Genomic DNA, 12,643 nt, shown 5'->3' on the forward strand with positions numbered 1-12,643 from the left:
CACCAATCCCGGCCGCGCCCCAGCCTCCGCCTCCGCTCTCCACCAATCCCGGCCGCGCCCCAGCCTCCGCTCTCCACCAATCCCGGCCGCGCCCAGCCTCTGCTCTCCACCAATCCCGGCTGCGCCCCAGCCTCCGCTCTGCACCAATCCCGGCCGCGCCCCAGCCTCCGCCTCCGCTCTCCACCAATCCCGGCCACGCCCAGCCTCCCCCTCCACCAGTCCGGCCACACCCCAGCCTCCGCTCTCCACCAATCCGGCACACCCCAGCCTCCGCTCTCCACCAATCCCGGCCACGCCCAGCCTCCACCCTCCACCAGTCCGGCCACACCCCAGCCTCCGCTCTCCACCAATCCGGCGCGCCCCAGCCTCCGCTCTCCACCAATCCGGCGCGCCCCAGCCTCCGCTCTCCCCTGCAGCGCGCCCACCGCTCGCGCCCGCCACCTGGGCTTGGGACAAACAGCAAACCGTCTGCTGGGGACACGGGGCATCTCCGGCCAGGCCAAGGCGCGGGCTCAGGCCTTGTTCACGCCGGTAACTCGGGATGTGGAGCTCTCCCATTTACCCTGGCGCGCTGTCGGCAGCCCTAGCATGCCTGCCGAGCCCCGAGAACCACCAGTGGCAGAGCCACGGCTCAAACCCAGGCAGGCGGGCCTGAGGCCCTGGTCCCAGCCTGGCCCCCACCCCGGTCCCCCTGCGTCACGTTCAGCTGCGACGGGAAAGGCTTTGTGGAGCTGTCCGCCAGTCCTGGGGCCTGGACTCAGGGCCCGGGCACTGCCCCTCAGCTGCTTTTCTTTTTTTACTCAAGGCTAACACTCTACCACTTGAGCCACGGCTCCACTTCTGGCTTTTTGATGGTTCACTGGAGATAAAATTCTCACAGACTTTCCTGCCCAGGCTGGCTTTGAACACTAATCATCAGATCTCAGCCTCCTGAGTAGTTAGGATGACAGGCGTGAGCCGCTGGCGCCTGGCTGACCTGGCCTCTCCTTCTTGGAGACAGAATTCAGGAACTGAGATGTCCAAGGACATCCCCCTGCTCCACTGCCAAATGACCTTGAAGCAAGAAGGGTCATATGCCTCCTAAGGAAGCTGCCTTCTAGCCAATACTAGGAGATGGGGAGCCGTGGGCACCCCACGCCAGGCTCAGACCCTAGTACCAGAGGACGAAGAATGCTTCCAATCCAAATCCAAAGCAGGGTTTCGGGCAGAGACCCCCACCTTATCTAACAGATCCCAGAAGGCAAAGCCACAGAGCCACTACCCAGCAGGAGCCTGGCACCCACCAGGGCTGGGGGCCGGGGCCCTGGGGGGGAATGAAGCTTCCAGCATCTTCTTCCACCTTCTCAGCCTCAGGAAAAGGGGAGGGGAGAATGGCTGGCAATATCGTTCAGTACAAATCTCCTGTTGGCTTCCTCCTCTCCCATGAGGAGGAAGGACAACACAAAAGATCAACGCAGCCAGCATGCCAACCGTGTCTGTAATCCCGTAATCCCAGCTCTGGGAGGCTGGGGCAGGAGGAGGCAAGTTCAAGGCTATCCCGAGTTAAGACTCAGTGAGTAAAACTCTATTGGGATGAGGTGGGGGGGTTGGAGGTATGGCTTAGTTGATAGAGTGCCAACCAATGAGCAAAAACATCAGGTACCAAGTTCAAGTCCTAGTCTCAGACAAGGAGAGAGAAGAGAGAGAGAGAATCGTAACAGCTAGAATTTCTTTGGGCACCGACTGTGTGCTGGTCTCTGGGTGGAGTCTGAACACAGAACGGATGTCTCATCATATTCTCACCCTGTTTGGCATAATAATGATGACACCATGTTAAGACACTGAAGCCAACAGCACCGCACGGCTCCTGCCCAGAGTCACAGTAGGGCTAGGGCTGCGGACTGGCTCCTGAGAGACGGGCAGAATGCCGGCGAGTTCCACAGGCTGCACGAGAACAGACCGGGGGAGGGCAGCTGCCAGGACCAAGGAAAGAGCAGCGGCCTTGACGGATGAACTGACAACTGACCACAGCAGAGCCTGGGGCTGGGCTGCCCGCCCTCGAAGACTTGGAAGGGCGGGAGACAATGGAGGGAGGCAGAGAGACACCCAGAGACCCAGAGAGAGGCAAGCCAGAGACACGGAAGACGCCACAGACAAGCAGCCGAGAACCAAGCTGGAGGATGCAGCCCGACAGGGCAGAGGCCCCCCAGACAGAGCAGCCTCCCCAGCCAGCCACTTCCTCCAAAGAAGCGTCCCCACACACCCTGCCTCGCAGCCTCCGAAGTTGGGCCCAGCCTCCCTGCCTCCAAAGGCGGGCGGGCGGGATGATGGAGAGACCTCGGGAGACAGGTGGGCTGGGGATCTTTGCTGGAAATGTTCCCTCCCCACTCCACCCCGCTCTCTCCCTCCCTCCCCTTCCCCCCATCCTCCTCCCCCCCACACACACACAAAATGGCTTTCTCCAAAGTTCTCTTCTAAGTCCCAGAGGAGAGTCTCAAGCCATGTGGGCTCACCGGAAAGAGAGAGAGAAAATCAATACTATTGATTAGAGCTATATTTAATGCTCTCTGTAGCTCTGGTGTGGCCCTGCCCGTGTGGGGCAGGCCAGCCATGGGTGCCCACCATGTCAAAGGACAGCTAAGGGGTTGGGTGTGGAGGCCCCTCCCTGAGGTATTGGGAAGGAAGGGGGGGAGGGGAAAGGAGATGGGTGGGGGGAGGGGACACCTCCTATATGGGGCGCTTGGTGCCAGCAGCCCCCCCCCATGCTCTGGTGTCTCGGGGTGAGGTGACCCTGCCCCCACCCCGGAGCCTGCGGGGGCATCCGAGCATGTACCAAGCACCCGCGGCTGTCTGTGCCCTGGGGGCCAGAGGAGCCCCGCGCTCTCCCCAGCGGGAGAGACGGCCATCCATGGCCCAGGACATAATGGAGCCTCAGACAGCGAGAAGCTCTAGGAAGAAAAATAGACTGGAGACAATGAGGCGAGGGGGCCCAGCCCCGCACAGCTCGGGGGTCTGGGGACAGGAGACACCCCTGGCGGCACACCAGGGCGGCGGCCCGCAGGTGTTGGAGGCTCCCTGACCCCAGGGCGGGCGGGGACCAGCCCAGGCCAGCCCTCAGAGGCCAGCCCCGCCCAGCGCAGAGCCCCCCGGCCTGACCCTCACAAGGCTCGGTTCCCGAGCTGCAAGGCCCCCCACAGGTCAGGTGACTCCCTCCTGCTGCCCCTGGCCACATAAATCACCCTCCCAATAATATTTGTATTGATTATCTAGATTGGAAGCCTCATTGTCTCCCCCAGGGCTCACAGATGGGCCCCGGCCTCATCTACCTTTCTAATGGGACCCTGAATGGAACAGCAGAGGCCCACGGCTCCCGCTGCCCAGGTGCCGGAACCCGGAACCCCAGGCCCTAGAATTTGGGGAGGCTAGGAAGTGCACGGCAGGCCTGGGAGCAGCACCTGCCTGCTTGCTGTCCCTCAGCCCAGACAACGCACAGAGAAGGCAACTCGCCGGCCATCCGTCATACAGCACAGGAAAGGCCCGTGCAGGCAGAGGCCAGCAGCTCCTGGACCCCTGTTTCCCCCAGCTCCTGCCCCATCTCAGGGTACGGACAGATGGTTCAACCACAGTCTGACAACCCCCTCCTGTGCCCTCCTGGCCTAGAGGGGCCAGCAAGAGCTCCCAGAACCCCCGGGAAGCCACCTCCTCCCTCCCAGCCAGCAGCTGCCCCTTCCCTGGCAGCAACCGGACGGAGGATCCCAGGGAAATCTACCACCTGCTCTGGAGGAGGCTGAGGCTGGAGAGGACGGAAGGGGCAGGATGTGAAAGGAGAGAGACTGAGCCCACGGGAGAGGGGACAGGGTGTGGGGAGGGAGCACAGAGCAGGGGACAGCAACAAAGGCAGGAGGGAGCCAGACCAGGAGCAGAAGCAGGGCAGAGAGGGCAGGTCAGGGAGGCAGAGGGCGTGGACAGGGCCAAGGAAGTGGGGGAGCAGCTGGCCGAGAGGCCCCCCCAGCCCGGGCCCAGCCCGGCCCGGAGAGTGCGGCAGCCCGCGAGGTCACCTGCCCTCGGGGCACAGGGAAATAAATGGTGTCCAGGGTAAAAGGTCCAAGGAAGAATTTGTCTTGTCACCTCCTGACCGAAGTGATCAGACGCTGGTGGGCCTTCATCCCAGAAAGCCCTGGGCCGGAGGGACCCACCCCCGCCTCTGCCCACGCACCCAGAACCCCAGCTAGGGGGCAGAACCCCAGCTCGGGGGCAGATCCCCAGCTCGGGGGCAGATCCCCAGCTCGGGGGCAGAACCCCAGCTCGGGGGCAGGGCAGAACCCCAACTCAGGGGCAGAACCCCAGCTCGGGGGTCAGGGTGCCCGCATGGCCTGGGCCTGGGAAGGCTGCAAGGTGAGGCCTTCCCGGGACGGGGGGCGGGGGGAGGTCCCAGGGCCTCACCCCTTCCTGCCCAGCAACGATAAGGAAATGATCCCTGTGCCCAGGGGAATGTGGGTCTGCTCTGCCCACACATGTGCACACGTACGCGTGCACGCACACACGTGTGCACACATACACACATGTGAGCACATACACTTACATGCACACGCGCATACGTATGCTCATGCACACACACACACACACACACACACACGAGAGCGCACCTGTGCACCTGCACACACGCAGACACAAGCCCCAGGCTGATTCCCACCAACAGCGGCTAGACCAGAGACACACCACAGAGGCTCCACCGGCCAGGCAAGCACTGACCTCCCCCAGCCCCCGGCTTGGTGTCCACACCCTGGTCAGTCCCCCCAGGAAGCTCAGAGCTCAGGACGCCCGAGCTGGGGTCGCCCGGCCAGCGCTCGGTGCCCACGGGTGTGGGGGACTCGCTGCCCTGGGTGGGCCGGGCCGGCACGTACCATACTTGTCCCCGTCCTCGCCGCGGGCGCTGATCCTGCGGCCCTGCACCTGGATGTGTTTCCCACTCGTCCGGCTGTAGAGCTGGTACAACCGCAGCTGCTTCCGGCTCACATCGTCCCGGGCCCGCGTCTGGTTCTCCACGTGGATGCGGAAGTCCACGTTCTCCTCGGCGGCCAGCACCTGAGCGGGGGCAGGAGAAAGCGGGAGAGGTGAGGCAGCCACGGACACCGGGAGCCACTGGGGCTCAGAGAGGTACAGGGCACTGCCCGAGGGAGGGAGGGCCAAGTCCAAAGCTGGGGCCACCGGAAAGCAGGCTGGACAGAAGGAGGATGGGCATGCTCACAGCTTCTGAGAGACCACCGCGCGCAGGGCTCCCGCCTCAGGACCCTTCGGGGATAGGGTGCCGCAGACCACAGGCGGCGTGGCTCACGCCCGCCCGCGACCCTCGCCGTGGCTCACACTCTGAAAGCTGAGATCTGAGGGCCGTGGTTAGGAGCCAGGCCAGGCAGGAAAGCCTGTGAGACTCTGATCTCCACTTAGCCACTAAACAGCCAGAAATGGAGTCATGGCTCAAGTGGTAGTGCACCACCAGCCTTAACACAAGAGCTCGGTGACGGTGCCCAGACCCCGAGGGGCCGGCACAGAAGAATGGGCCGCCGCGGTAAGACTGACCGACGTCTGGCCAGCCTCAGCCCCGGCCTGTGGGCCATCCCCCGCCCAGCCTCCCCCAGCTCTCCACAGGGGACACCCCTGCCAGCAGGCACCCTCTGGCAGCACCAGGCAGCTCAGGGACCAGGCCCTCCTGAGGAGCCTCCCTTCTGCATCTCCACGGAGCTGCGCTGCACCTGCCCCACGTGGCCCTCACCGCCCAGTCCCTCCGGCAGCTGCCTCAGGCTCCACCCTCCCGCTCCATGGCCTCTGCCTTGGGTGGTGTGCCCGGCCTTCTCCTGAGCCCCCGCTGGCGCCCCTTCTACCGCACAGCCCTCTCGGAGCGTCCCCAATCTTCCCACTGAACCTGGACGGGGTCCCCGGCTGCCCCCAGGGTCTGCCAGGAGCCCCAGAGCCCCTCCGGGACGGCCTCAGGGCCTGCGCTTGCGCTCCCTTGGTTCTGGGGCTCCTCAGATCTCTGCTCCGGCCCCGTCTCACCCCGGTGAGCACTCAGAGGTGGCCTTCACAGACACCTCCTGAGCAGCCCCTGCCTCTGCCAGCTCCACACTCCACCATGTCCCCCGCGCTATCCACATCCCCACCGTCCAGGCCCACCGCCACCCACGCCCACCACTATTCACATCCCCACCGTCCACGCCCACCACCGCCCACGTCCCCCGCCGCCCACGTCCCCCACCGTCCACGCCCACCACCACCCACATCCCCCGCCGCCCACGTCCCCCACTATTCACATCCACCACCGTCCACGCCCACCACCGCCCACGTCCCCCACCGTCCACGCCCACCACCGCCCACGCCCACCACCGCCCACGTCCCCCACCGCCCACGGCACCGGTATTCCACGCTGGAACCCCCCCCAGACAGCCCCGCCCCCCACTCCGGAGGTCTGAGACTGGCTGCAAGCACCCACCCCAGCCCTTGTCTGTGGATGGCTGAGGCGGGGGCCTGGCCCCCCTCGGGCGTCCCTGTCCACACTGGCCTGCTCTTCCACCTGAAACCTTCCCTAACTCCCAAACTCACCACTGTCCGCTGCTTGGGAGCCTCACGCTGCTCTACTGAGAAGGGAGGGAAGCGGCTGGGCTGAGCAGCCTCAACCTGCCACGCAGGGCAGACCCGGGCTTTGGGCCTTGCAGCCGCAGCCCCCCCGCCCCCCCCCGCAGGCCTCAGCACTGGCTCCAGGAGAAGGCCAGGCCCGCCACACCCCGGCCCTGCCCGAGAGAGGCTCTCCACCCAACAGGAGACACAGCTGCCCTGTGCCACGCCCACCCTGCGCCTCCGTCCCCTACCTACGGAGCAAGCATGGTGAAGAATCACGCGCTTCACGGCTGCTCCAAAGACTGAGCACCCAAGGCCCCACAGTCAGTGCTGCAGGCCAGTCTGGAGGCACAGCCCTGGGTGCCGGAGCCCGGTACAGAGGCACAGCCATGAGTGCCGGAGCCCGGTACAGAGGCACAGCCGTGGGTGCCGGAGCCCGGTACAGAGGCACAGCCGTGGGTGCCGGAGCCCGGTACGGAGGCGCAGCCCTGGGTGCCGGAGCCCGGTACGGAAGCACAGCCGTGGGTGCCGGAGCCCGGTATGGAGGCGCAGCCGTGGGCGCTGGAGCCCGGTACAGAGGCACAGCCATGGGTGCCGGAGCCCGGTACCGAGGCGCAGCCGTGGGTGCCGGAGCCCGGTACGGAGGCACAGCCCTGGGTGCCGGAGCCTGGTACGGAGGCGCAGCTGTGGGCGCCGGGGCCCGGTACGGAGGCGCAGCTGTGGGTGCCAGAGCCCGGTACGGAGGCGCAGCCCTGGGTGCCGGAGCCCGGTACCGAGGCGCAGCTGTGGGTGCCGGAGCCCGGTACCGAGGCGCAGCTGTGGGTGCTGGAGCCCAGTACCGAGGCACCATGGCCAAGTGTCTTTGGCTGGCAGGCATGCGCAGCAGCGCTCAGTGCAGCCGCTGAGAAAACACCAGCGGCTGTCCAGACCCAGTGCCCTGGGAAGACAGATGTAGAAACTGCGGCTCAAAAAGGTCAGTTCAAGCCGGGCGCTGGTGGCTCACACCTGGAATCCTAGCTACTCAGGAGGCTGAGATCTGAGGGTTGTGATTCAAAGCCAGCCCGGGTAGGAAAGTCCGTGAGACTCTTATTTCTAGTTAACAGCCAGGAGACTAGAAGTGGTGCTGTGGCTTGAAGTGGTACCGTACTGAGCTGAAGACCCCAGGGACAGAGCCCAGACTCCGAGTTCAAGCCCCACAGCACCAAGCAGGCAGACCCTCTCAGAGGCCTGACCCGCAAGCCCGCCCGGCACGCCCCAGCCCTGCTGGGCGGCACATACCACTCAGCCTGGTCTGCGCCCCAGACCTGCCCACATCCCAGCCTGGTGCTCGGGGCACTGGGAGGCCATGCTGCTGGACCCCGCCCCGGGGCCTTTGACCCTCCCGCAATGAGGTCTGGAGGCTGCCTGGCTCTGTTCCCTCCCTTCCTCCCCTCTGCTCACCAGAGACCTTATCGATCAGAGGTCAAACCAATCTCCTCACCCCAGGTCCGGGGTGGGAGGGGTACCCCAGCCCAGTGCAGCCTCCATTAGTGATTTTCGCCCTGGCCCGCTGGACAGGGTGCGCAGAGTGGCCGGCGGCCTTTCCCTAGAACACCCATTTTTCCTCCATTCCAGCCCCACTCTGAGCACAGCAGTCTGTGGGCGGCAGTGGGCAGCCTCCATGTGTGTCCTTCCGGAAAGCCGGGAGTGCCTGGGCTGCCGGGCAGGGCCTGGGGTGGGCCCAGGGCCTGCGCTCTTCCACCCAGCCCCCCGCACCTGCTCTGAGGGCCTGCCTAGCCCTGCTCCAGGGAGGGCCCTGGACACGCCACTGTCCCAAGTCCAGCTGGTCCACGTTACTACAGGATCTCGGTTCTGCCCCAGGAGGCCACTGGTGAAGGGCTGTGGCAAAGATTAAGGGAAGGCTGAGGGACAAAGGGCCCTCCCGACACGCAGGGCCCAGGGCCATCCAGGGATGTGGGAAGCTGCAGAGGGCGCTCTGGAGGAAGCTGGCACGGTACAGAGCCACTGAGCCCCCCCGGGGGTGCCCGGAGCCATCTCCAGGGCTGAAGAGCCCCCAGCTTGAGCTCCGACTGACTCCAAGAGCGGGAGCTGGCGCTGCAGCTGGGGAGGGAGCCAGCCCGAGGCCGCTCTGCCCGCTCTGCCCGCTCACCAGAGACAGATGCACAGAACCCCACAGCTGCCAGGAGGCCAGGCAGGGAAAGGTGTCCCTCGGGAGGGGGTGACTCCGCACCTCCACGCCTAGAGCATCCTGCCCCCCCCCGGCCCACCCCGCCCCTGCCCCGCTCCCCGGCCTGTCCATTAAGCTGCCTGGACTATGGATGCATGGACTGGCAGGGCAGAGCCATCAGCCTGCGAGAGGGCACAGCCCGTTGGGCCTGGGCTGAGGCCTCCAGCATCTGCCTCCGCTAGCTCCTGCTCCCTCCCTTCCCCTGCCCCACCGACCGCCCCAACAGCCCCTGCACTCCCTCTTCCCTGAGCCCTCAGGGGGAAAGGGTACAGTTCATGCCTGAGATAAGGATTCTCTCAGTCCAACCAGGAAGGTCTCCAGCCTTTCTCACCATCCCCCTCCACCCAGTCTCCAGATACCTCCAGGTCTCCACCGCCCCCCCCCCCCCCCCCCCCCCCCCCCCCCCCCAGGTCCCCTCCCACACCCCCTGGGGTCTCCCCCCCTCTCCATGCCCCCCGCCCCCTCCCACACCCCCCGGCCACGGCTGACGGGTCCCTGCTGGGCAGCCGTGCTGTCCCACCTGGCACACATCCTCTACAAACCCGCATGTGCACACAGAGCCGAGCACAGGCTCACAAGATCCCCACCCAGCGCCTTCCTGGGGTGTGCTGCTCTTGGGAACTCCCCAATCCCAGGGCTGTGACAGGCCGTGTGCCCGGGCTGGGGAGGGCGCCCTTGCCAGCTCCCCTCCCACGGAACACTCCGGACCCCGGACACGGGGCGCATGGCGAAGCAGGCCTGGCGAGCCGCGCGATTCCGGCTGAATGCTGCGTGAGTGCTCTTTGTGCAGTGCTCCTTCGCTCCCCGCAGTGGCCCCGAAGAAGGAGGCGCGCCTCTTTACCCCGTGTGTAGATGGGAGAGGCATGGAGGGTTGAGTAGTCACGAATATTTGCTGAGCAGCTGTCTCCTCCAGCAGGGCCTCTGCGTTTGAGCCCCGAGCCCGAGCCTCAGGGCGGTGAAAGGGTGAGCCCGCAGGACCATCCCTAACGCAACCCAGTGGGTCTGCCAGGCCTTCGCGATGACCAGCCGCCCGCAGCCCCGCGGCCACGGGCCTGCTGCTGTTTCAGAGTGAGCCGCACTCTCAGGGCAGAGCCAGGCTGGCTCTGCCGCAGCCCTGGCCACACCGCAGGGCTTGGCATGCCTTCACACACACACACCAGGCCTGAGGCAGGGGCAGCCCTGGCCCACATTGAGGTTCCAGGAGGTGGGAGATGGGCAACAAGGGCGTGGACATAGCCACTGGCAGGGAGGGGGGAGGAAAGGACACCCCCCCAGGGGACACCAGAGCCAGACGGGTCCCCAACACGTGCGGCTACACAAGCCCCGGAACGCTGAAGCCGCACTACGGGCTGTTTGGATTTTGTGGCTTTGTTCTGGGTTGGTTTTGTTCTGACCCTTTTACACGTGCTAGCCTCCTGCGACCCTTCACCACGACACCCGGCTGCTAGAGCCAGGCAGGTAGCCAGGTGACGGCGGCTGGCAGGCCTTGGGTGCCAAGCCTCTGCTCGGACCTGCCTCTCCCTCCTCCGGGGCGGTTTCCCCAGACCATGGCAGCTGAGCTCCGCAACCGGCCTGAGCCCGGCGGTGTGAGGAAACACCAGCCCCACGGGCTGTGGCTGTCACGGTCACCCTTGGGACCCATAGCCACAGAGCTGCCCTCTGCCGGGCAGAGGCCGCACCCTACACCGCTCCAGCCCCGGCTCGGGCGGTGCCAACCACGAGAAATTTGAAAAATCCACCTCCTTATCAGGGAGTGCGGTGACAGTCTAGGCTGCAGGAATGCTGGCGGGGCGCCAGCCCCTCCCCTGCGCCCAGGAACGTGGCCTCCCCCTGCAGCCACCACACACCATCTACCCCTAATTCTGGGCCTCACCCCAAGTCGGCACACTCCAGGAGACCAGCGCCACCCCTTCCCGCTGGTCCCGGCTCCCACGCCTCTCCCCGGGACCCACATTAAAGACCTCGCCACACACACCTCTCCGCATGGCTCCACCTCCCCGGATGCTTTCTGAACAACTTCAGGATTCCTTCTAGCAACGTCAGCTTGACGGGACCAGCCCTGATCCAGATCCAGAGCCCTGGGCGTGACATCGGACGCACAAGCTTCCTACCTTCTGGGGTTGACACTCAGGGCCTCACGCTTGCCAGGCGGCGCTCCGCCACTCCGGCCACGCCTCAGCCCGTGTCTTGCTTTGGCTCATTCTTCAGGAAAGGTCTTGCACTTCTGCCTGGGCTGACCTTGGACCGCCAGCCTCCTACTCTCACTCCCAGTGTAGCTGAGATGAATGGTGTGAGCCATCCGGCCCAGCGTAACGTCCCTGCATGGGTCCTTCGCCCCTTCCTCTGCCAGGCCTCCTCTCCAATGAGAGCAGGAGACATGTGGTCTCTACCCCTTCACGGCATGGAGGCTACGAGAGAACAAATTCCTAGAAACTCGGCAGTGGAGGCTGGTTGAGACCAGGGACTGGCCAGCTCCTCCCAGGCTACGACCCCGGCTCCGGCCAGTTAAGTGTTGAGTGGATGCCTGACCTGAGTGGATGAATAGGAGTGGTTCTCTAAGATATCATCAAGGAGGCAGGAGCCAGTGCTTCACGCCTCTAATCCTAGTCAATCAGGAGTCTGAAACCAGTTTGAAGTCAGCTAGGGCAGAAGACGCTGCATGATTCCATCTCCAATTAGCCAGCACAAACTTCAGTCTGGAAGTAGGGCTCAAGCAGAAGAGCACCAGCCTTCACCAGCGTGAGGCCCCATCCAAACCCCAGTGCCGCAGGTGTGCACACACCAAGACAGCTCCCATCCTCCTGCCGTCCCTCCTGCTGCCCTGGCCAGCTTGAAGGAAGAGCCCACTTAATCCCTGCAGAGCGGCTTGGGGGGAAGTGGCCCTGTTGGAGGGGGCGGGGGAAGCTGCAGCCCCGTCCTCCCCCACCAGGCCTGGCCGGCTTGACCAGCACCAGGACCTAGTGGAGCCTGGCGGCAGAGACAGTGTCAGGCAGGTGCAAAGCCCTGCCGGTGTCATTGTCAGAGCTCAGCCAAGTGCAGAAAAGCAATTTACTGGTCACGCCGCTTGCTCGCCACGGAAATCTTTTAAATTCTTCCCATTTCAGCTATCTGTGGTGTCCCAGGCCGTGCGGAGAAGGGATGAAGGGATTTTATTAAATTCCCAGGGGGGTTGGTGGAGAGGGTCACACACGGGGGGGGGATGGGGGGGCGCACCCGTGTCTGGCACTGAGCAGGGACCGCCTGGGTCTGATGGCTGAGGATGGGAGCGGAGGGGGGGAGGAATGGGGTGCACCCTTCCTGGGAGGGTCAGAATTTCCAAACCGCTGTCCTCCCGAACATACGTCACTGGGACCTCAGGGCCCCCATCCTACAAATGAAAAGCCAAGGCTCCCACAGACGGCGCAAGGGGCCGGGGTCTGCGCCCCGGACACCCAGCCCTGGGAAAGGTCTGAGCAAGTCCAAACGCTAAGGTCTCCACGAGCCCTGCCAGACGCGGTGCTCTCCTGCGTCTGCCCTGCCCAGGCCGCGGGCACCTCCGCCAGCCCGGCCTCCGCGCACACCGGCATCCACACCGCCTTCGGCCTCGTGAGACCCCCGGCCTCATCCTCCATCTTTGGGGAGCTGTGGGCTGCCGAGAACCTTCCTCCAGACACAGCACCTGTACGCGCTGGCTTTGTGCAGCGTGTCAGGGATCCCATTTCCCCCAAGTCCCATCCTTGACTGTTCCAAGGGAGCACGAACTGGGGGCTCAAACACCAGCCCTGCGGGGCGTGCATGTGAGAGGCCATGATGAGGAAGAGGCAGGGGAGGGCGGGAGGGGGAGGGGAG

The 12,643-nt window shown here is 65.0% G+C and overlaps 1 protein-coding gene across 1 annotated transcript in view; it reads right to left on the minus strand.

The window, feature by feature from the left end:
* Fgf18 (fibroblast growth factor 18) overlaps window positions 1-5,797 on the minus strand; it is a 24,988-nt gene extending 19,191 nt beyond the window's left edge. Inside the window, exons 1-2 of the mRNA XM_013028613.1 lie at window positions 5,785-5,797; window positions 4,884-5,177 (exon numbers count right to left, since the gene is read on the minus strand). Of these exons, the coding sequence (XP_012884067.1) occupies window positions 4,884-5,177; window positions 5,785-5,797 (307 nt within the window). The remainder of the gene's footprint in view (window positions 1-4,883; window positions 5,178-5,784) is intronic.
* Window positions 5,798-12,643: the final 6,846 nt, after the last annotated feature.

The sequence above is a fragment of the Dipodomys ordii genome, unplaced genomic scaffold, assembly GCF_000151885.1.
Source record: "Dipodomys ordii isolate 6190 unplaced genomic scaffold, Dord_2.0 Scaffold112, whole genome shotgun sequence".
NCBI lineage: Eukaryota > Metazoa > Chordata > Mammalia > Rodentia > Heteromyidae > Dipodomys > Dipodomys ordii.